This window comes from Caretta caretta, chromosome 4 (genome assembly GCF_965140235.1).
Source record: "Caretta caretta isolate rCarCar2 chromosome 4, rCarCar1.hap1, whole genome shotgun sequence".
In the NCBI taxonomy this organism is placed as follows: Eukaryota; Metazoa; Chordata; order Testudines; family Cheloniidae; genus Caretta; species Caretta caretta.
Window position 1 is genome coordinate 66,068,600 of NC_134209.1, and position 22,136 is coordinate 66,090,735.

Consider the following 22,136-nt stretch of genomic DNA (forward strand, 5'->3'; position numbering starts at 1 on the left):
ATATTGCCTTCACAATCCCTGGAATTGCTCCACATTGACCTGGAACCATTAAAAGTATTTTACCTAGTTGAGGGTCACATGCTTCATTGGCACCGAGACTTTCTATAAAAAAGCCACATTGATCTTGCCATCTTCAAATCCTTGCCCATCTGTTCAGTACATGGAAATTCCAATTGGAAATGGAGATGGAAGGAGAGGGACTATGTTCTGCGACAGAATTGTGACCAAGTTTAAAAGGACTCTGGGGCTACCAGTTTCCCATCTGGTGCACTGCTGATCTGGGTAGAATGGTAAAAAGGAAAGGAGAAGCTGATATAGAGGACACTATCACAGAGGATGGGTGTGTCCTCCTTCCTCCCTGACACGTGTGCACGCTGGTTTGCAGCAATATATTTGGAAAACTCCAGATACTGGCTAAGCAACCCACTGGGGATCCCTACATCATTACATCCACAGGTTGGATGGTTTGCAGTGATTGAGGTAAATAGTATTTAACAGTTGCTGCATTCAATGCTCTGTGAGTGAAATCTAGCACAAGACTTTAGCACCAAAATCATTTCTTTGTGCTCACCCAATCTGTTCATTTTATTCATCAGCTGTCTCTCATTTTACACTTAGATTGTAAACTTTTCAGGGCAGTGCTCATCTTTTTGTACAATCTCTAGCACAATGGAATCTTGATCTCTAACTGGGGGTTCTAAGCATTACAGATCTACAAATAAAAAATAGGGCAAATTTGCTATATTTTCCCAGTGCTGCCATTCACACTTGGGGGTGAAGTTCACCCTGAATGAATCTAGAGTCCTGCAAGGGAAAAATTGTATGTGACCACTGAATTAAAACATGCCTTATAATGTATATGTACAGAGGGACAACTAGCATGCGTAACTTTAACTTTGATATTTCAGTACTTTTGAGTGCTTCACTTTGCAACATTAACATTCTTCTAATACATTTTTGTATTTGAACATAAATTATTTCTGTCTGCAAGCATAGCAGTTGTGGAGACCCTGTTTAGAAATATGCATATAACTTCCACATAGATACTCAAGACAATCCTCTGAGCGTCTCTCAAAAATTCTTACAATAAAAATGTAATTTTTTATTGACAAAAACTAGCCATAAACAATTCAAACACCAAATGAATCATTTATTATGATGGATTAAATGGGATTCACTGGGAAAAAGATGGCAGAATTTGATTTTAATATGTTACAGAACAACAAGATGTAAGAATCCAATTTTAAATTATTGTTCTATGACCACACCTAGTAATAAGATACTTAAACATAAAGGACTTGATGCAAAGCCAATGGGAATCTTTCCACTGGCTTCAGCAGGCCTTGGATCAAACCACTAAACCAGTTTTAACCTACGTTAGGATAGGATAGATGTAACATACCAATCCTGAGCCTAAATTCAGGTGACCAAGGCTCAATTCCACAGAAAGTTTGACCTAAGTTGTGTGGCAAGGAGCCTGCATTCTATGACGCTCCAGTCCAGCAGACTGGAGATTTTTCAGCTACTTCAGATAAATAAAACAATTGAGGTTTTTATTGAACTAAATATGAAAATGAGTATAACAGCAACAGCAGCTCCCCTGTTATTAAATTTAATATAAAATCTAATTTATTTGATGGTCTGTCTACATTTTTAGGGAGGAGTTTTCAAAAGTGCACAGAATTGGTCTAATGCTGCTCCCACTGATGTTGATGGGAGTTTTAACATTGTCTTCAGTGGGGACAGAATTAAGACAATACTGAATGCTTTTAAAAGTCCCACCCTAATTTGATGCAGATTTTTGAAAGTGCATAACTGAACTTTAGAAGTTGTCAAGGGGAAACTGGGTAGAGAATAGTTGGGACTTTGAGCATCTGGAAATATGTGAGTTTATGATACGAGCATATTAGTTGGATGTAATAATAATCATCAGCTGTGAGATACTTAACAACAGCTAGGTCATAGAAGATTAGCATTGGAAGAGACCTCAGGAGGTCATCTAGTCCAACCCCCTGCTCAAAGCAAGACCAACCCCAACTAAATCATCGCAGCCAGGGCTTTGTCAAGCAGTGCCTTAAAAACCTCTAAGGATGGAGACTCCACTACTTCCCTAGGTAACCCATTCCAGTGCTTCACCACCCTCCTAATGAAATAGTTTTTCCTAATATCCAACCTAGACCTCACCCCTGCAACTTGAGACCATTGCTCCTTGTTTGGTCATCTGCCACCACTGAGAACAGCAGAGCTCCATCCTATTTGGAACCCCCCTCCAGATAGCTGAAGGCTGATATCAACCCCCCACCCCACTCTTCTCTTCTGCAGACTAAATAAGCCCAGTTCCCTCAGCCTCTTCTCATCAGTCATGTACCTCAGCCCCCTAATCATTTTCGTTGCCCTCTGCTGGACTCTCTCCAATTTGTCCACATCCTTTTTGTAGTTGGGGGCCCAAAACTGGACGCAATACTCCAGATGTGGCCTCACCAGTGTTGAATAGAGGGGAATAATCACTTTCCTCGATCTGCTGGCAGTGCTCCTACTAATGCAGCCCAATATGCCGTTAGCCTTCTTGGCAACAAGGGCACACTGTTGACTCATATCCAGCTTCTCGTCCACCATAATCCCCAGATAGCAGACACTGATACTGGCATAATTAGATCTTTGTTTGTATACTGTATCCCACTCTCCCTAGCTTTGTCTGTCTCCTGTCTTTTAGGACGTAAAACTCTTCAGGGCAAGGACTTTCTCTTCATTTGTGCTGAACAAGAACCTTTGTGTTGTACCAGAATATAAATTAAAATAATTATTCAAAGTTGACCTCCCATTGAGATGTATGGCATAATTCACACATCTCAGAGCTTCTGTTTCAGATTGTCAGTGGTTTCTGGCACACACAATATTGACTTATACTTGGTATATGTTTGGAAGGTTTTCTTTGCTGGATCCAATTGTAATCTGTAGCCAAGGATAAAAGATATCGGGTATATTTAGGATATGGAGGTGAAATATAAGTATTAATTAATGTTGTAATTAGGCCTGTAAGATATTTAGCATTGCCAAATTAGGCCATAGGACAAGTTACCATAAGTACATTAATCATAAACCTGCTGAGCTTGTGTCTATGTTTGTGATACGATGATGTTTCGGAAATAATTGCTGAGTTTGAACAATAATGTTATGAGAGATCAGCAGATATCACAAGATGACCGTTGATAGCTGGGGTGAAATGTTAGAGACTTCCCTAAGGTAGCCACCTGTTAGCATGGTGACAAGGTGACATAAATGTTAATGAATACAAGGGGAACTAATGAGTTATCCTGTGAAAAACGGGAAACCCAAAAAGTAGTGGGATGTGGCAATTCAAATAAGGAAAAGGGGCTAAAACTTTCATAAATATGTACAACCCCAGTGGGCGTCAACGTAACATGTTATGACAGCTGTATCCCACCCTGTGTGCCTTTGTTGAGGAGAGATGCCAGGATGACAATTGAGAGGTTTGTCTATAAGGCCTTGGTGTGAGTAATCCAAATATTATACTGTCTGTACTGGTGTCTCTCTCCTTTACCAGATTGCAGTATGTGTATTGTTTGGTTGGTTAGTAAAAGTAATTATTACAGAAAAAGCACTATGTAGTCTCATGCACCGTGAGGTCCGCCCTTCTATTGGTAACCTTTCCACTGCAATCAATCTTGGGGGCTGAATTCTCACAGATTAAAGTAGGTGTAAACCCTCACCTTGGGGTGAGTAATTGGTTAACATAACATAACCATAGGCACACAGTCTGAGACAACATTAGCTAGTGAGAAGTTGAACAAACAGCATGTGACAAAAGGAGGTAACCTTAAAGCAAGGGAACATCTTTATTTATAAAGAAATTCTTCCTCTGTTCATATATCTTGTTTTCAGTTGAATGAGAACCTTCAAACTACAACTGGCATGTTAATGGGGTGCAAAATTCTGTCTCTAATGATGAACTGTTCTATTTGTAGATTTGCTGATCTAAAAATTTAAATTATGACAACTTCACAAACCCACAGATATTTTAGCATGAAATAATAGATTATGGTATAATATTGTGCAGAGTAATTAGATATAAACCAACAGAATGTGACTGTGTGAAAATGGAAATACATTTTGATGTAATGATATAAACTGTTACTTACCTTGTTCCTCATTGACAAGGCCCATATTTGCATGCGCTTCAGCCTCTTTTTTCCCACCATCTATTTTGATCAGCTGAGCAGTGCTTAAGCATTGTTCATAAAAGTAATTCCTTAACCATTTGTCCTCAGGGTTGTTGAAGCAGTAGGCCAAATTAAGTTGGTTATTGTACACCTCCTCATAGTACTCTTAAAATGTAAAAAAAAATGACAACTCAGTCACAACAATGGAACATTATTAACTTTCAAGATGAAGGCCTCTTTGGTAAAATTAGATTTCTTTTCATATAGTAGTAGTGAACGCATAATAAACATATCAGTTAAAGGGATGTTTACTGTGCCCCATTCATCTACATACAGTTACACTCTCTTAAATAAATACTTGATTAAACAAATATAAACTAAGGAAAAGGGATAAACTTCCAAGTAAAAGCACCACTGAAAAATGAATTGTGGCAGGAATATGAACATGAATAACAGACCAAAATATATTTCATCAAAATATGTGTGTCATAAATATAAAGGGAAGGGTAAACCCCTTTGAAATCCCTCCTGGCCAGGGGAAAGCTCCTCTCACCTGTAAAGGGTTAAGAAGCTAAAGGTAACCTCGCTGGCACCTGACCAAAATGACCAATGAGGAGACAAGATACTTTCAAAAGCTGGGACGAGGGAGAGGAACAAAGGGTCTGTGTCTGTCTGTATGCTGCTCTTGCCAGAGACAGAACAGGAATGGAGTCTTAGAACTTTTAGTAAGTAATCTAGCTAGGTATGTGTTAGATTATGATTCCTTTAAATGGCTGAGAAAAGCATTGTGCTGAATAGAATAACTATTTCTGTCTGTGCATCTTTTTTGTAACTTAAGGTTTTGCCTAGAGGGGTTCTCTATGTTTTTGAATCTAATTACCCTGTAAGATATCTACCATCCTGATTTTACAGGGGGGATTTCTTTATTTCTATTTACTTCTATTTTTTTATTAAAAGTCTTCTTGTAAAAACTGAATGCTTTTTCATTGTTCTCAGATCCAAGGGTTTGGGTCTGTGGTCACCTATGCAAATTGGTGAGGCTTTTTATCCAACATTTCCCAGGAAAGGGGGGGTGCAAGTGTTGGGAGGATTGTTCATTGTTCTTAAGATCCAAGGGTCTGGGTCTGTAGTCACCTAGGCAAATTGGTGAGGCTTTTTACCAAACCTTGTCCAGGAAGTGGGGTGCAAGGTTTTGGGAAGTATTTTGGGGGGAAAGACGCGTCCAAACAGCTCTTCCCCAGTAACCAGTATTAGTTTGGTGGTGGTAGCGGCCATTCCAAGGATAACGGGTGTAATATTTTGTACCTTGGGGAAGTTTTGACCTAAGCTGGTAAAGATAAGCTTAGGGGGTTTTTTCATGCAGGTCCCCACATCTGTACCCTAGAGTTCAGAGTGGGGGAGGAACCTTGACAATGTGAAAAAGTACCTGTAACAGAAATGGACTTACTAGAAAGCATACTCCTGTGTCAGCACAACATGTGAATGTCAGAGCTTAGAGCAGCACAATCCCACTAAAGAAGGGAGTGCTTTATATGACTCTTAAACAATCTCCACTGATTGAGACTGCAAAGGCATTGACAGGATTCAGAATGGGCATGAGTCTGAAACAGAATCACTGTCTGTATCTAAGGGTATGTATACATTGCAATTAGACACCTGTGGCTGGCCCACGCCAGCTGACTTGGGCTAAGGGGCTGTTTAAGTGCAGTGTAGACATTATGAGGACATCCCACCTTGGAAGGTCCTAGAGCTCAGGCTTCAGCCCGAGCCTGGATATCTATACTGCAATTAAACAGCCCTGAAGACCGAGCCCTATGAGCCTGAGTCAGCTGGCACAGATCAGCTGCGGGTTTTTAATTGCAGTGTAGACATACCCTTAGTGGTTGTAGTGAAGGAGGTAAAGGGAAAACAAGGAAACCAATAATATCTGAAAAAAAAATCCTATATTAAACATATTTATCTAACTAATCTTGACTATTTTCATATCCATTTTACGCATTACAAGTAAAAAGGAATAATGAAAAAGGCTAATAGTATTCATGTACATTTCTGTTTCTAGTTCCTTAAAAACTGTTACAAATTAACGGCAAGACTGAAACTTTATATTTTGCTACGAATAAGGGTTAGCGCATAGAGGTGCTGCCTACAAAGCAGCTCTGGAAAGTACATGTGACTCAAACCCTAAATCCCTTGGCTTAAAAGGAGAAAACAGTCTGCTCCTGCTCTTTACCAATAGCAGATTACTTCCTAGTGGCATGCTGAGAGAACATAAGAACGTGGCCATACTGGGTCAGATCAAAGGTCCATCAAGCCCAGTATTCTGTCCTCTGACAGTGGCCAATGGCAGGTGCCCCAAAGGGAATGAACAGACAGGTTATCATCAAGTGATCCATTCCCTGTCACCCAATCCCAGCTTCTGGCAAACAGATGCTAGGGACACCATTCCTGCCATCCTGGCTAATAGTCATTGATGGACCTATCTTCCATGAATCTATCTAGCTCCCTTTTGAACTCTGATATAGTAGTGGCCCTCACAACACCCTCTGGCAAGGAGTTCCAGAGGTTGACAGTGTGTTGCCCTTTTCCAATTCCAATATAACTTTTTTTGAGATGGGGCAACCACATCTGCACGCAGTATTCAAGGTGTGGGTGTACCATGGATTTATATAGAGGCAATATCTATCCCTTTGTTGATGATTCCCAACATTCTGTTCTTTTTGTTGATGGCTGCTGCACATTGAGTGGATGATTTCAGAGAACTATTCACAATGACTCCAAGATTTCTTTCTTGAGTGGTAACAGCTAATTTAGACCCCATCATTGTGTATGTATAGTTAGAATTATGTTTTCCAATGTGCATTACTTTGCATTTATCAACATTACATTTCATCTGCCATTTTGTTGCTCAGTTTTGTGAGATCCTTTTGTAGCTCTTAACTACCTTGAGTAGTTTTGTATCATCTGCAAATTTTGCCACCTCACTGTTTATCTCTTTTTCCAGATAATTTATGAATATGTTAAATAGGACTGGGCCCAGTACAGATCCCTAGGGGACACCACTTTTTACCTTTCAGTAAATTGATTCCATTTATTCCTACTCTTTGTTTCCTATCTTTTAACCAGTTACCAATCCATGAGAGAACCTTCCCTCTTATCCCATGCTTACTTATTTTGCTTAAGAGCCTTTGGTGAGGGACCTTGTCAAAGGCTTTCTGAAAATCAAAATACACTATATCCATTGGATCTCCTTTGTCTGCATGCTTGTTGACCCGCTCAGAGGACCATTCAAAGGCTCCATCCACTCTCCATCCACCTGCGAAAGTAAGGATGAAGTAGCAGCCTCACAGAGTATGCTCTCTCCACATGTACAAACCAACAGTATGTCACAATCTTGCCCTAAAATTTATAAAGATTCTTGAAATGTAATTCATTATTCAGCTTCTCAGCAACCTAAGTAACTGCACATTGGACACCTTATGAAGCTTAATTAAACTGTTGCTAGCTGCAAGTCCAAAATCCAAGGAGTGTTAATATATTATCAAATGTATTATTTATTTCTGTAAGTTACAGCTTATATGAAATAGGAGAGATTTCCTATCAGAAGAGTACAGTTAGAAATCACAGGAGATTATCTCGATGCTCTGCTGAATTAGGTTAATGATCTGGTGTTTAGAAGCATCGGACTGAAGAACTTTGACAATAATTACCACACTGTCTCCTCTTACCATGGGTTTGAATCACCTATTCTCTCAGGGGCTCAGAGGGTCCACAGAATTAATTAGCGGAACATATAACCCTTCTGTCTAATTCACAGATGCAAAAATATCAGGTCAAATTTAATGCTGACATAAGGCAATGAATTTGTCTCCACTTAAGCCAGAGATAAATTTGGACAACTGACTAAAATGCTATTGTAATTTTGATTGATATGTTGTGTATGTGGCTGGTGACTGAGTGGAAGCCCAGGAACATATTCTTAAAGGAATTGAATGTATTTGGGGAGATGGAGGAGTTAAAACAGACATCTCTCTCATCAGGAAGACAAGGTGGGCGAGGTAATATCTTTTATTGGACCAAATTGTGACTGAGACAAGCTTTCGAGCCACACAGAGATGTGTAGCTCAAAAGCTTGTCTCACTCACCAAAAGAAGTTGGTCCAATAAAACATATTACCACACCCACCTTGTCTCTCTAATATCCTGGGACCAAGACAGATACAATTGCATGCATATCTCACAGCAGGTCAGACAGTGTTTCGTGAGAGAAACTGTTGGCTAGCTGAAGGTGTGAACACAGCTGCTTTGGTGTTCAGGAGTTCTGTGAGTTGTAAGTTTTGCTGTTGTTTTTACAGTTAATTACCTTTTGTGCTCAAAGCAATGACAGGATCTACATGCAGGAATAGGAACAGATACCCTGAACTTGCATCCACTTCTCTCTCAACAAGGAAACCCACTTCTGAGTGAAATCTTGGGCCTCCCAATGTCAATGGAAAAAATCCAATTGATTTCAAAGGGGCCAGGATTTCACTCCTGGAGTGTAAATGTTTCCTTACAGCTTAGAAATCAGGACACCACATCAAAACATTATTAAATTCTATGCTGAAGCCTTCAGATAATAGCTGATCTAACAGGGAAACTCAAGCCTAAATGTACATTTTTCAAAAGAAGTTTTAGGGGGAGCCAAAAAAGTCAAACCTCTGTAAAGAACTAATATAAGGATTGCAAATGATAACTTTCACGTCAGTCACTTCAGCTGTCTGAACAAAAAGATATTAGTAATTACTTCTGTACAAAATTTACAGCTCCTTGCTTCAGTTCTAACCAGGAAAGAGATTTTTTCCACAGCCTCCCCATTTTTATATCTTTCATTTCAAAATCAAAACTTGAATTACATATTTGCTAATATGAAGTACTCTGAGTGCCTTGTACTATCTGCTTACAAGATTAAGTTCTTTATCACCTCAAGTTAATCTTGATGAAGCACTGCAGCAAGTAGCATATAACAGAATTCTTTTTATTCTTCATGTGTGCTATTCCCTGTTCTGACTTTTCCAAGTATCACATACCCGTTCATCTTTCTTGCCATCCTTGACACATTTAGCTAGTGCTTTAACGTCTTTCATTTTTGATCTGATCCTGGCCAATTTGAGTAATGTGAGCTGATTTTTTCCGTTTAATGTTTTCTGAAGCCACTCTGAACTCTCTTTTCTTCCACTCTTCCTGCCCATTTATTTGTTTTCTTTTGACAACTAAACTTACTTCCCTTGTTAAACAATTCTGTCCTCTTGTTAATTCAACCTTTGCCTTCTCCATTCCTGTTTGTTTTCTCAGAGTTATCTTAATTGTTCACGTATCAGAAGGGTAGCAGTGTTAGACTGGAGCTATAAAAGTGGCAAAGAGTCCTGTGACACCTTATAGACTAACAGACGTATTGGAGCATAAGCTTTCGTGGGTGAATACCACATGCATTCTTACATTCCACAGTTTCCATCCTTTTTAAGATTCCATAATCAGCTTCCTTTAAAATACACAGAATTTTCATTTGAAGACTCTGTTATTTTTTTAGGCCAAAAAATTCTGTGACTCTGAATTATCTTTTCAGCACTTGTAACTCACTGCTACTCCATTTTATTCTTCTGACAGATTCATTTGCTTCTTGGTTACCACAAATAGGCTTCCTGTGTCCTTTGTTGTGTTATCATTCCCAATCATTGTGTTTCCTCAATGAAAATTTTACTCTAATTTTTGTCTCAATAATGTGATGCAAATTCAGTTCCAGTGTTCAGCGTTTTCTTCTATTCCCAAACAAACAACTATTAACCTTCATGTAATGGATAAAGATTTTAGTCATTTCAGCTGGAAATGGTCAAATTGTAATAATTTACTTAATACTGCTCAAAGAGACAGATATTAAAATTTCACAATGCAAGACTGAACTTAATGCTTGCTGAAATTTAGGGATGCAAGGGAACTTGAGGTCATCTAATCCATCCACCTGTACTGGGGCAAGATCTACTATCTCTGAGAGGTCTTTCTCTAACCTGTTCTTAAAAAACCTCCAATGATGTGGATTCCACAACCTCCCTTGGTAATCTATTCCAATACTTAACTATCCTTATAGTTAGAATGTTTTCCCCAATATATAAACCTAAATCTCCCTTATTGCAGATTAAGCCCACTATTTCTTGTTCTACTTTCAGTGGTCATAAGAAGATAAGAATGGCCCTACTGGGTCAGGCCAAAGGTCCATCAAGCCCAGTATCCTGTCTTCTGACAGTGGCCAGTGCCAAGTGCCCCAGAGGGAATGAAGAGAACAGGTAACCATCAAGTGATTCAACCCGTCGCTCATTCCCAGCTTCTGGCAAACAGAGGCTAGGGACACCATTTCTGCCCATCTTGGATAATAGCCATTGACATGGAGACTTGGAGAACAATTGATCATCATCCTCTTTATAAAAGCCCTTCACATATTTGAAGACTGTTATCAGGTCCCTCTCGCAGTCTTTTTTCTCAAGCCTAAACACGCCCAGTTTTTTTAACCTTTCCTCACAGCTTTTCTAAACCTTTTATCATTTTTGTTATTCTCCTCTGGACTCTCTAAAAAACAATTTGGACAAATTGCAAAGTGTGGTGCCCCAAAACTGAACTCAGTACTCCAGCTGGGGCCTCACCAATGCCAAGTAGAGTGGAACAATTATCTCCTATATCTTACATACAATAGTCCTGTTAATTACCCCGTAATTATATTAGTTTTCTTTGCAACTGCATTGCATTGTTGGCACATGTTCAGTTTGTGCAGGCCCATATTACGTGCCACTTGGAACTGGGGTACCACTGAGCCCGTCTGACCCACCAGCCCGGGTTTTCTTCATACTGTATTGCTGAGGCGAGCCAGCTAAGCCCTCCCTCAGGGTTCAGGCTGCACACACACACAGCTGCAGTTTTACACACAGATGCTGAGATCAGCTCTGCATGGGAAGACTCAGCTAAGGAATTGCCCAATACTCAAGTGCACGTCTCCCTCTAAAGGGTACAACCAAAATTGTATAGTCTTGCACTGCACAGAAAATTGTACAGAATAAGCTTTTGAAATTTGCCCCCTCCCTCAATGTGGAGAGAGATATGCAACAGCTTTTTGCCCCCCCTCCCAGTTATGAATTCCACATACTGGGTTTTAGACAAAACAAAAACAAGTTTATTAACTCCAAAAAATAGATTTTAATTGAGTATAAGGGATAGCAAACAGATCAAAGCAGATTACATTTTTTGTTTTATTTGGTGGGTAATCTAAGCATAAGATACTAAAGTAACTGGTTACAAGTAGTAATTTCTCGCCCTAAATGTTGTTTTAGGCAGATTGCAGAGATTCTTGAAAGCCATCTGCACTTGCCTGCAGCTTAAACCTTCAGATATTTCATTCACAGGTCAGACAACCTTCCAGCCTGGGCTCAGTCCTTCTCCCCTCATTCAGTCTTTGTTTCTTAGATGTTGATAGCAGTCATCTTGGGCAGGGATACCATGAAGAAGGACCCCTGATTAAGTCATTCCCCTACCTTAAACAGGTTTTACATATGGTGGGAATCCTTTGTCTTCCAGTGTGATTCCCTTCCCCGGTCAGTGGAAAAATACTAATATTATCATGGCGTCCAGTATCAGGTGACTTGATCATGCGACCCTGCAGCCATAACTCAAAGGCTGTTTGTAGCATCACCAGGAAGACTTCTCAGTGGGTGATTAGTATCTTCATAAACCTATTGTTTTCCCTAATGGCTCTTCCCAGCGAGACAGCTAGATTGATTGAATTCTGCCTAGTGGGCTTTTCCCAGGTGTAAGCATATTTACAATAGATGCATAGACAATATTCCTAATGTCAGATACAAAAATGGTACATGCACATAAATATGATAATCATTCAGTAAATCATAACCTTTCCAGTGATCTCACATGCCTTATATTGCATGAAATACGTCATAATTATGCCAAACTCATATTATAATAATATTATCATGACGAATATAGGGTGTAATGCCACAATGGGCTTATTCTCAGATGACTCTAATGCAATCCCTGAGCACCATCCCATGCTGTGCACTGAATGAGGTACCTGGCACCGCAGCAGGCCCTGACTACCAAAATGAGCAACTGCAGGAACAGTCCTTGATACCTGCAGTCCTGTGCAAGACCATGCCCCGTACAGAAAAAATCTTCAAAGAATACAACTGCCAAATTAACAAATCTCTACTGAGCATCTGAAAATCACCATTTTTCAGAGTCTCATAACTGGGACAAATTTATGTGAACTTTCATGGCAGCAGCAAAAGGCAGATGTCTTGTACTTAGAGCAGCCCCCTTGCCAAATTTCAAATGATAGTAAGAATTTTTTTTAACATAGCCAAAACAATGTATTTTATCCAAACTTTGTTCTCAGAAACTACCGAATAGGTTTTGCTGAAACCTTTTCTTTAATTGAGCCTGAGGCTGATACCTTGCATAGATATTTTAAGCCTAAATGTGTCCTACAGTGCTCATATGCTCAGTTCCTGAAGTATTTTGTAGCATCTGTAAGGGAAGAGTGCTAGTATATAAGTTACTGGCATATTAGGGAATCACTCAAAGAGGGCAGAGTAAAGGTTGTGATGTAGCACTGGTATATACCTTAATTCCTCATTTTCAGATGTTTGATCATGGCTAGTAGGGCATGAGGCACCAGTGGCCAATTTTACCTCTGTGTTAAGGGAGGTTTGGGAGCAGTTAATTTCCTTATTTAAAAAAAAAATTCAGTACCCACCTATCCATAGTCCAGTTCTCTCCCTCCACTGCCTCTGGCTCCTTGGCAATGATTAATCTGGACACAGAAAACATTGCTGCATGTTAGTCCTTTCACTGCCCCTGCACTACTCCCTTGTGTCCCATCTCTTTGCTTGTCCAGCACAACTTAGTCTTCCCTTCTCAACCTTACAGGTCGAGGAGCTGGGAAGAGGATGCAGGAATAGTGCAGAGACTGACATGGAGTCACTGGGGGCATAGTTTGAATGTGCCACTGGAGGAGAAGGTGCCTAGCTTCCTCCACTTATAGTTCTGCTCTATTAGTACTTCTAAGCTCCCAGAGAGCAAAGGTTTCTTTGATGACAATCCTTTGTCAGGGGATCATGGAAAAACTATTTTGAAAACCCAATTCTTCATCAAAATTCTCAAAATCATGCCAAATCAACCTAATTTCCTTCTTTGTCCGGGTTACTGGCCTAGTGGATGGGGTGAGGCAGTAGACTTAATATATCTTTATTTTAATGAGACTTTCGACACTGTTCCACATGACACTTCCATAAGCAAACTAGGGAAATGTGATCTACATGGAATTGCTGTAAGGCAGGTGCACAGCTGATTGAAAGATCATACTCAAAGAGCAGTTATCAACGGTTCACTGTCAAACTGGGAGGGTGCATTTAGTGGGGTCAGGTACTATTCAATATTTCCATTAAATGACTGGGACAACAGAATGGAGAGTATGATTATAAAATCTGTGGACAACTCCAAACGGGGATGAGTTGCAAGCACTTTGGAGGCCAGGATTAGAATTCAAAATGACCTTGACAAATTTGTCTGAAATCAAGAAGGTAAAATTCAATAAAGACAAGTGCAAAGTACCACACATAGGAAGGAAAAATCAAATGCACAACTGAAAATGGGGAATAACTGACTAGGTGGTAATATTACTGAAAAATATCAAGGTTTATAGTGGATCACAAATTGAATGCAAGTCAACAATGTGATGCTGTTGCAAAAAACAGCTAATATCATTCTGGAGTAATTAACAAAAGCATCATATGTAAAACATGGGAAGTAATTATCCTGCTCTACTCAGCAATGATGAGGCCTCAGCTCAAGCACTGTGTCCAGTTCTGGGTGTCACACTTTAGGAAAGATGGGGACAAACGGGAGGGAGTGCAGAGGAGAGCAACAAATGTAATAAAGGGTTAGAAAATTCCACCTATGAAAATAGGGCATGTTTATTCTTAACAAAAGAACACCGAGAAGGGACTAATAATGGTCTTCAAATTTGATAAGGGCTGTTATAAAGAGGACTGTGATGAATTGTTCTCTATGTCCACTGAAAGTAGTACAAGAAGTAATTGGTTCAATCTGCAGCAACAGAGTTCTAGGTTAGATATTAGGAAAAACTTTCTAACTATAAAGGGTAGTAAAACTCTGGAATACACTTCTAAAGTAGGTTGTGGGATCCCCATTACTGGAGGTTTTAAAGAACCAATTGGACAAATACCCATCAGGGATGGTCTAGGTTTACTTGGTCCTGTGTCAATCAGGACTTCATGACCTCTACAGGTCCCTTCCAGCTCTTTGATTCTAAAATATTATTTAACTTTCATCAGAATTCTCAGAATGCTGCATTTTAGATTAAGGTTATTGTTGGCTGTGTTCTATAATTAACATGATTCATGAACAACAAAAACGGTCTATAATGCGGTTTCTAGATCCTACATATATATGATATTTAGATTTCTATTATGCTAAATGAAGTATCATCCATCCCAAAATCTGGGTGTCCTTGGCAATCTCCTTAAAAACACTAAAATAGAGAAATCCCAAAATTACTCCCAGATCTCAGTATCTTCAATATGCCTCCAAGGTTTCATTTGTCAGTACCACAAGCTCATTTGAAGATGGATGCCCAAGTCTGGTAAGTGGGGGATATTTTAATTAACAGTAAATACATTTATATGTACCCAGGAAGAAGATATTTCATCAAGCCATGATCTGAAAGTCCACAACACACAGTAAACCTCTAAACTATGAAGTTTTAAGATGAAACGGGGTTATCAAAGTAACTTGTGTTCTCTGAAATTTGAATGAATGGTTTCCAAAGAGCTACGCTGACCCTTCCTCTTGCTGCACAGAGTTCAAATTCTAAAGGTTCTGGAGGTAGAGAAGAGACAACAGGCAGTTAGAAGGGATGAGATGTTCATACCATCAATTAGCAAAATGTTGGGCTCAAAGAGTGTGCACACACCCCTGAAAGTCAAAAAAGTTTCATGGCCAGGCATTCAACTCTTAAAATCTGGTTACATAGGGGCAGTGTCACAAAGGAGAAAAAAAATTACTTAGCATGGTGCCTATACTACTTTGTGAGGCACCCTGGAGTGGAATTGGACCACCTATCTAAACTGAAAGATGTTGAGTACCCAAGAATTCATAGTAAATCCACAATGAAATGTGTCAAACAAGTGCCCAAACAGTGTGTATAAGAGGGAGAGGTAAAGAGAAGAAATCAGAAGTTAAAACTGGCTTTGGGTTTTCAGCCAATGTATCAAATTTGCATTCTTTTTTTCTGAGAAACACAAACAGCAGAAAATGAAGCAGCTGTCTTTGTTAGATGTTTTCCATTGCTCTGCCTCTTCTGATATTGAGGCTGAAAGCTAAGGATGGCAAGGAAGATTTCTGATACCACAACAGGAATGTTGAGGTGCTCCTCATCTGACATTACTGAAGGAGTTTCAGTGATCTTGTGGTGAACTTGATGTCTTTCATTCTCTCCTGAGGCTGAAAAAGCACCTCACCCGCAATGCAAATTTTCAACACAGGTCTGAGCTTTAGGAGAAAGGTTCAATGATATAAGCAAGGAGTACTACCTTAAAGAAACATCTGAGCCAGAATGTCTCAAGCCTCAAACTACCTCACAGAATGTTCTTGGTCACTTCTTGTTCCTCAATCACCAGCAATTTTTCTGAATTTTTCTGCTCCTCAGGAAGGTGGTCATTTAGGGGGAGCATTTGCTCCCAAAGATGAAACTGATGTCTGGCCATACAGAAAGTACACTTTCCTTCCCAAAATGTAAATATTTTGTCATGCTTATCTGATAGGAAGGTCTGACCTGTGCTGGAACTTCTCACCCTTTCATTGGTAACAGACTACCCAGGAATCAGGAGTATAGTAGGTTAGGAACCACAGGATGTAGTAACTTCTCAGATGTGCTTGGGATTGAGGATGTTCTTAACAGAGCCCAGCAGTCTAACAGTAATGGGGCAAGGGAGTTTCTTTCTGTTAGGCTCTACAATGTTGAATAGCCATGAGTGTCTTTTCATGGACTGCTGATATTTCCAATGCCAGAGCCTCTGTCTTATGTCCTAGCAACTCCTGGAACTGTCTTAAATAGTCTAGTGATGAATGAGCTGAAGGGTACAAATCCTCAGAGAAAGTTGAAGTAGCAGCATTGTGATAACTGGGTCTTCAAATGTACCCTAATTGCGAGCTCAATTGTAAAAACTGAGTACAGTTTATAAATAACCTACAATCACAAATTTTGATGGGAAAAAGGTACAAAATGGAGAAAGGAAGAGTGAATTAGTCCGCACAAAAAGGCCTACTGATATAATTCAAGGATTGTGTTAAGATCATACCTGTTAAATAAGACAGTGAGAGACCAAAAATCAGTGAACTAAAATTGGCCTACTAAAAGAGATCTTCACTATCTTAGCTCTACTCAACCCATCTCTTGGTTCCCCAGGCCTTTGTCATTCTGATCCTGAGAAATATCTTCAACAGATTGGCCCATTGAGAGGGGCCCAGATGGCATTGCCATTTCTACTGGCTTCAGTTGAATCTCAACCATCACCTGGGATGTGTGACTTTGCATATATCCTCTCCCCACACCATGTGTCTTTTTCCTTCCCCAATTTATTTCTTCTCTTTCCTATCCCTCTCCTTTTTCCTTCTGTCTAATAAGAGTCTGGCTTTGATGGTTAAGAATTTATATTTTGCAAGACTGATGAAAGCCTATGACCAGGAAGCAGCAACTGAAAGCAATATCCTAAACAGCACAATGCTGGTACAAGTTTTCCAAGTCTCCAAGTGGCTGATAAGACTGTGTGCTGTGCCTGTGCTTCTCCAGCACTGAGGTTGCAAGTGAGAGTCAAAACCAGAAACTGTATTTTCTATTTTTGCTGTTCTTTTCTCTCCCCTTTTGTGTGTATTTTGTTTTGTCTTCCAAAAACAGGATCAGACTTTAACAGCAGCAGCGATGCCAACTTCAGTCCATCTCAACTAATTTCTTTCCTTTTCCCCATAAGAACATAAAAGTTATTCCCCATCATTAATATCATCTAACAGATTGTTAAAAAGAGTGTTTTTCCTTCTAAAAACTCTCTCCAGCTAAAGGAAAAGGGAACTACGGATGTGTTAAAATGTTATATTTCAAATACTTTAACTGTTTTGCCTTCTTTTCTTTATCTTTAATAAACAGTTAAAATGATGTTTAATGGTGTCTTTGCCACAGTACTAAGCAGTCAGAGGTCTCTGCATACCATATCCTACACTTATTTAACACTATTTAATATTGGACTATGACAGGGTCTTAACATCTTTGACACTTTGAGCCCATATATTCCATCTAAATACAACAGGAAAACTGTTCTTGCTGATCAGAAGAGGGGTTGTTACAAATTTTCCTCCCCTTCTTTTCCTCAAACAGGCAGACTAGAATACTGACAAATAGAAAGGACAAATATTAGCATTGGTCTGGAGGTGGGGAAAACAAACATCCTAGGTGTTCTGGGAGAGTCAGATGGATGAAGAAGAGAAGTAGGTTTTATTGTTGACCTTTATGATGTCCAGACTTCCAAAGGCCAAGACTTCAGACTTCAGCCAAGAGGCTGAAGAAACTGAGAAAGAGTTCCTTTTAGAACCTGAGAGAACAAGACTACAAGGGCACTGAGGCACTCTGAGATGTTAGGTTCACAGCCAACTTGAAAAATTCACAGAACTGGGGCCCTGATTGAGACTCCAATACAATGTACAGCTCCAATGGGACTGGGCTCAATCTTCCCCAGAAAAGTGCATACTCAAGAATAAGACTATTTACTTTGATCATGGTGATAAAGGTCCTTAAAAAACTACAGATGGAGGAAAGGAACCAGGAATCTTAAGTATCAGGAACATTGATAAAGCTAAAAGAAAAGGAGTACTTGTGGCACCTTAGAGACTAACCAATTTATCTGAGGATAAGCTTTCGTGAGCTACAGCTCACTTCATCGGATGCATACTGTGGAAAGTATACTGTGCATCCGATGAAGTGAGCTGTAGCTCGCGAAAGCTTATGCTCAAATAAATTGGTTAGTCTCTAAGGTGCCACAAATACTCCTTTTCTTTATTGATAAAGCTGAAGCCATTGGCACTGGTGGTGCCACGGAAGGCAACTTAAGCTTTATGGTTCCTGGACCTTATGGTTCTATCTCTTCCTCTTCAGGGACACTGTTGAGAACTCTGGTACTGAAGGCCCAACAGCACTTCTCTTTCTCTTGCCTTTGTGGAAGGCAGCTGAGAGAGAAACCAAAGCATCCTTGAAAAGAGAACCTGCTTGAGACTGAGCCCATGGTGCCAGAGAACTCTGTATTGTCAGTCTCATGTTTTGACACTATCTTACTTGACACCAAGTGAGTACTCACATTGGCTTGCTTCAATTAAATTAATCTCTCCATTCCCAAGGGAATCCGCAGATCCAACACATCAATAGGTATCTGCTTTGTAGCTGGGTTTTAGATACCTGAGAAATTCCTGCCACCCTAGTGAAGGGATCCCTAGAAGCTGAATTTGGCCTTGGCACCAGTGAAATTGGCCCTGGATGGTTCACTTCTTTGAGCTGATGTTCTTGATGCCAATGAGACCTTAGTGCCTGTAGAAAACTTAGGTACTAGAGCCCTGGACCTCTATCTGGTACAAACTTCTTTGTTGCCAGGGGTCATCCTCAACTTGCCTGTCTTTGAAGCTGAAGATAACCTGCTATCTCTATTCATAGGAACAGGCAGCTCAATTGATGTTGGATCCAGGGACTGGACTTATAAACCTCTTTAGTGAAGAAGGCAAGGATTTCCAGAGCCTCTGATTGCAGGCTCAATATGTGTAGGCCCTCTACTCAAGCACAGTGAGAACAAGCAGCATGTATACACACACACACACACCACTGTCACAGAGTGACTGGTCCCTTTAGGGGGAGAGAGACCTCAGGGAGGAGGGTCTGTCTGGCTCCAAATCTCTCTGATGGGCAGTCAGTCATCAGCCCTTCTTAGGCTCTGCTGATTCAGTCTCTCTCCTTGAGGTCAGGGAGTTGTACAGGCCCCCCTGTGGGCCTGTGTTTGCTAGATTCTGAGGCCATTCCTCTAGCAGCTTCCCTAGCTGCTTTCTTCTTGAGCCTTTTCAGCAGCAGCTCTCCTCTCTCAGCTTCCCCAGTTGCTATCTCTCCCTTTATAGTGCACAGATATCTTCCCTTAAGCCCAATTGGACAGCAGGTAATCAGTCGCAAGTGCACTGGAACCCATTCCCTCTTAAAGGGGACAATCATCCTGTGGTAGCCAGCCTCTGGTAACAAGTGATAGATTTGATACATACCACTTAAATCTGTCCAAATACTTGAAGGCCTGATCAGCCATGTCTAAATGATCTGAGTACCTAGGTCCAGAACAAAAACTAAATGTCCAACAGTGCAAATGACCTAAAATTTACTAACTATACAACACACTAGAAATGAATGGCACTTTGGCTCAAAATCTCTCAGAATGGCTCTGGGCATAGAAGGTCCCTGCAACTGGCCTTTGAAAGGAAGCAACTCAAGTGGTTGGGACCACACAACCATTTTATAATCAGATACTAACTATTTGCTACTACATGAGGGCATTTGTGTTCCCCAGTGGGCACTGCTTTCCAGATGGCTTCTAAAGATCATTCTGGAAAAAGAAACAAGCAGAGGTCACCTTGAAATAGTAGTAATATTCACACACACAAAAATACTGGCTATTAATAGGTTTGGAAGTATAAGAATATAATACTACACATTATAAACTAATTATATCAAAGTAAAAAACCCTGAAACATACCACAATATACATAATATGCACAGACAAAAGAGGTACTACTAGAAGGACAAAAATGGGAAAAGGCAAAGGCGAGTTTGAACTTTCAATTGGGCAAAGAGCCCTAGATAGAGATAGGTTGCCTTTAAACTCTTTGTTACAAAATTTTGAGGCAGTAATATTACGTAAAATTATGCAAATAACTTCAGGTAGCTGCCCTACAAATCTCAAGAGATGGAACTGACCTGAGGCTGACTATTGTTACTGCCGCAGCTTTGATTGAATGAACTTTAATTTGACCCTCCAGTGACAATCCTGCCAGTGAATAACAATGAGAAGTGCACAAAGACAACCATTTCTGAATAACTGTCTTGGACAGAAGCTGATCAAATGCATTGGTGTCACAAGAAAGCACATCCAAAAAAGACGGACTTTCAAAAGCCTTATTTTCTTCTAGATTAAAAGTCTTGGATTTTCAAATCTAGGAATGTACCGAGGTTAGTTTGACAACAACAAATGACAGCTGATTTAGTCAGAGTGAATTTTTACAATCCCATGAGGAAAAAATATTAGAAATTAGTATGACAAAGCTCTGTCCTTGCCTCCGTGGGTCCCACATTTCTTGGTGGATTTCGCTAGCCTCAGAGGCTCACTGTGACCCTCTATGTAACCCTTCTTTCTCTCGAGACAAGGGTCACAGTCTACTGAGCCATTTTCATCATAAGCCAGCAAGGGCTGTGAGGAGAAGTTATCCTTCCTTGCACAGTCTCTGTTGTCTCCCAGTCTCAGTGATTAATCAGGGGGCAAAGGTGGGGGGAGGGGAGCCCGGGCCCACCCTCTACTCCGGGCTCCAGCCCAGGGACCCTAATAGTATCAGCTAGGGTAGATGACCTTTTAGAAACATGACATGTACAATTCCCTGGGCTACTTCCCCCACAGTAGCCCTTACTTCCTCAAGCTCCACTTCACCCTTACCTCAGGGCCTCCTTCCTTGTGCCTGATATGGTGTGTACTACTCAGCCTCTCCAACAGCGCAACTTCCTTCCACAGCTCCTGACATGCACACCCACCTGACTGACTGGGAGGCTTTTAACTAGTTTCAGCCAGCCCCTGATTGGCTTCAGGTGTCCCAATCAACCTAGCATTTTCCCTGCCTTCTGGAAAGTTCTTAATTGGCCCCAGGTGTCTTAATTGACCTGGAGCAGCTTCCATTTCACTTAACCGGGTACCAGGGATTTGTTTAGCCTGGAGCTAATATATCTATCTCCCACTACTTTTCTTTAGCCATCTGGCCTTGCCCCGTCACATAAGGTAACTAAGATATAAAATTTCCCATATGGTGGGTGAGTCATTATACCCCTCTATTTTTGTAAAATGTGTTCCTGCCATCAGGAAATATATATTAAATGTTTTATTGTTTATACTAGAATAGAAAACTAATACAATATTACCATTTCTCATCAAAAAACACTTATCAAATGGATGATAGTACTGACCAAGTAGTGAGATACCATATGAATGGAAACAGAAAGTTGAAAGAGTCAGGTATGTAATTGTGAAACCACTCTTTCAATAAAGATAATGGTTTTGAGTGAGAGACAGTGAAGAGAGCACTTGGATAAGGGTTCAAATGGAGGGTCCCTAGAAGAATTACATTAAGGTCTTAGGATGTCGGAGGCTTCTGCATAGAGTGATAAACATGAACCATATCTTTTAAAAACTGTGACACAGTGGAATTCATGAACACTGTAGGTTTGAACAGGAGGGTGGCAAGTTGAAATGGCAGTTAAATGTAAATGTACTGACAGACCTGCTAGAAGCCTGATAGTTCAAGCTGAGGAAGTAAATGTGCCACTGACAGCATAGCCAGCAGGTGGATGAAGAAATGGCTAAAATAACACGAATAAATGGGCCCCAACTCCTAGTGCACTCTTCTATCAGTTCTACGACACTGGTGGGGAGTTCAGTCAACAAGAGGCTGTCCTGAGACCACGGGATGAGAAAAGCATCCTAGAGGGACCCTGAGCTGGTACCTGTTCTGGAGCAGAAAAGGATGCATTTGTTCTTGCTGGTGGCTAATAGGCCTGTCACAAGAGAGC

General features: G+C 40.3%; 1 protein-coding gene across 3 annotated transcripts in view; it reads right to left on the reverse strand.

The window, feature by feature from the left end:
* TTC29 (tetratricopeptide repeat domain 29) overlaps window positions 1–22,136 on the reverse strand; it is a 219,935-nt gene that overhangs the window by 140,273 nt on the left and 57,526 nt on the right. For all 3 annotated transcript variants that reach the window (XM_075127723.1, XM_048847298.2, XM_075127724.1), the window contains exon 5: window positions 4,161–4,346. In XM_075127723.1, the coding sequence (XP_074983824.1) occupies window positions 4,161–4,346 (186 nt within the window). The remainder of the gene's footprint in view (window positions 1–4,160; window positions 4,347–22,136) is intronic.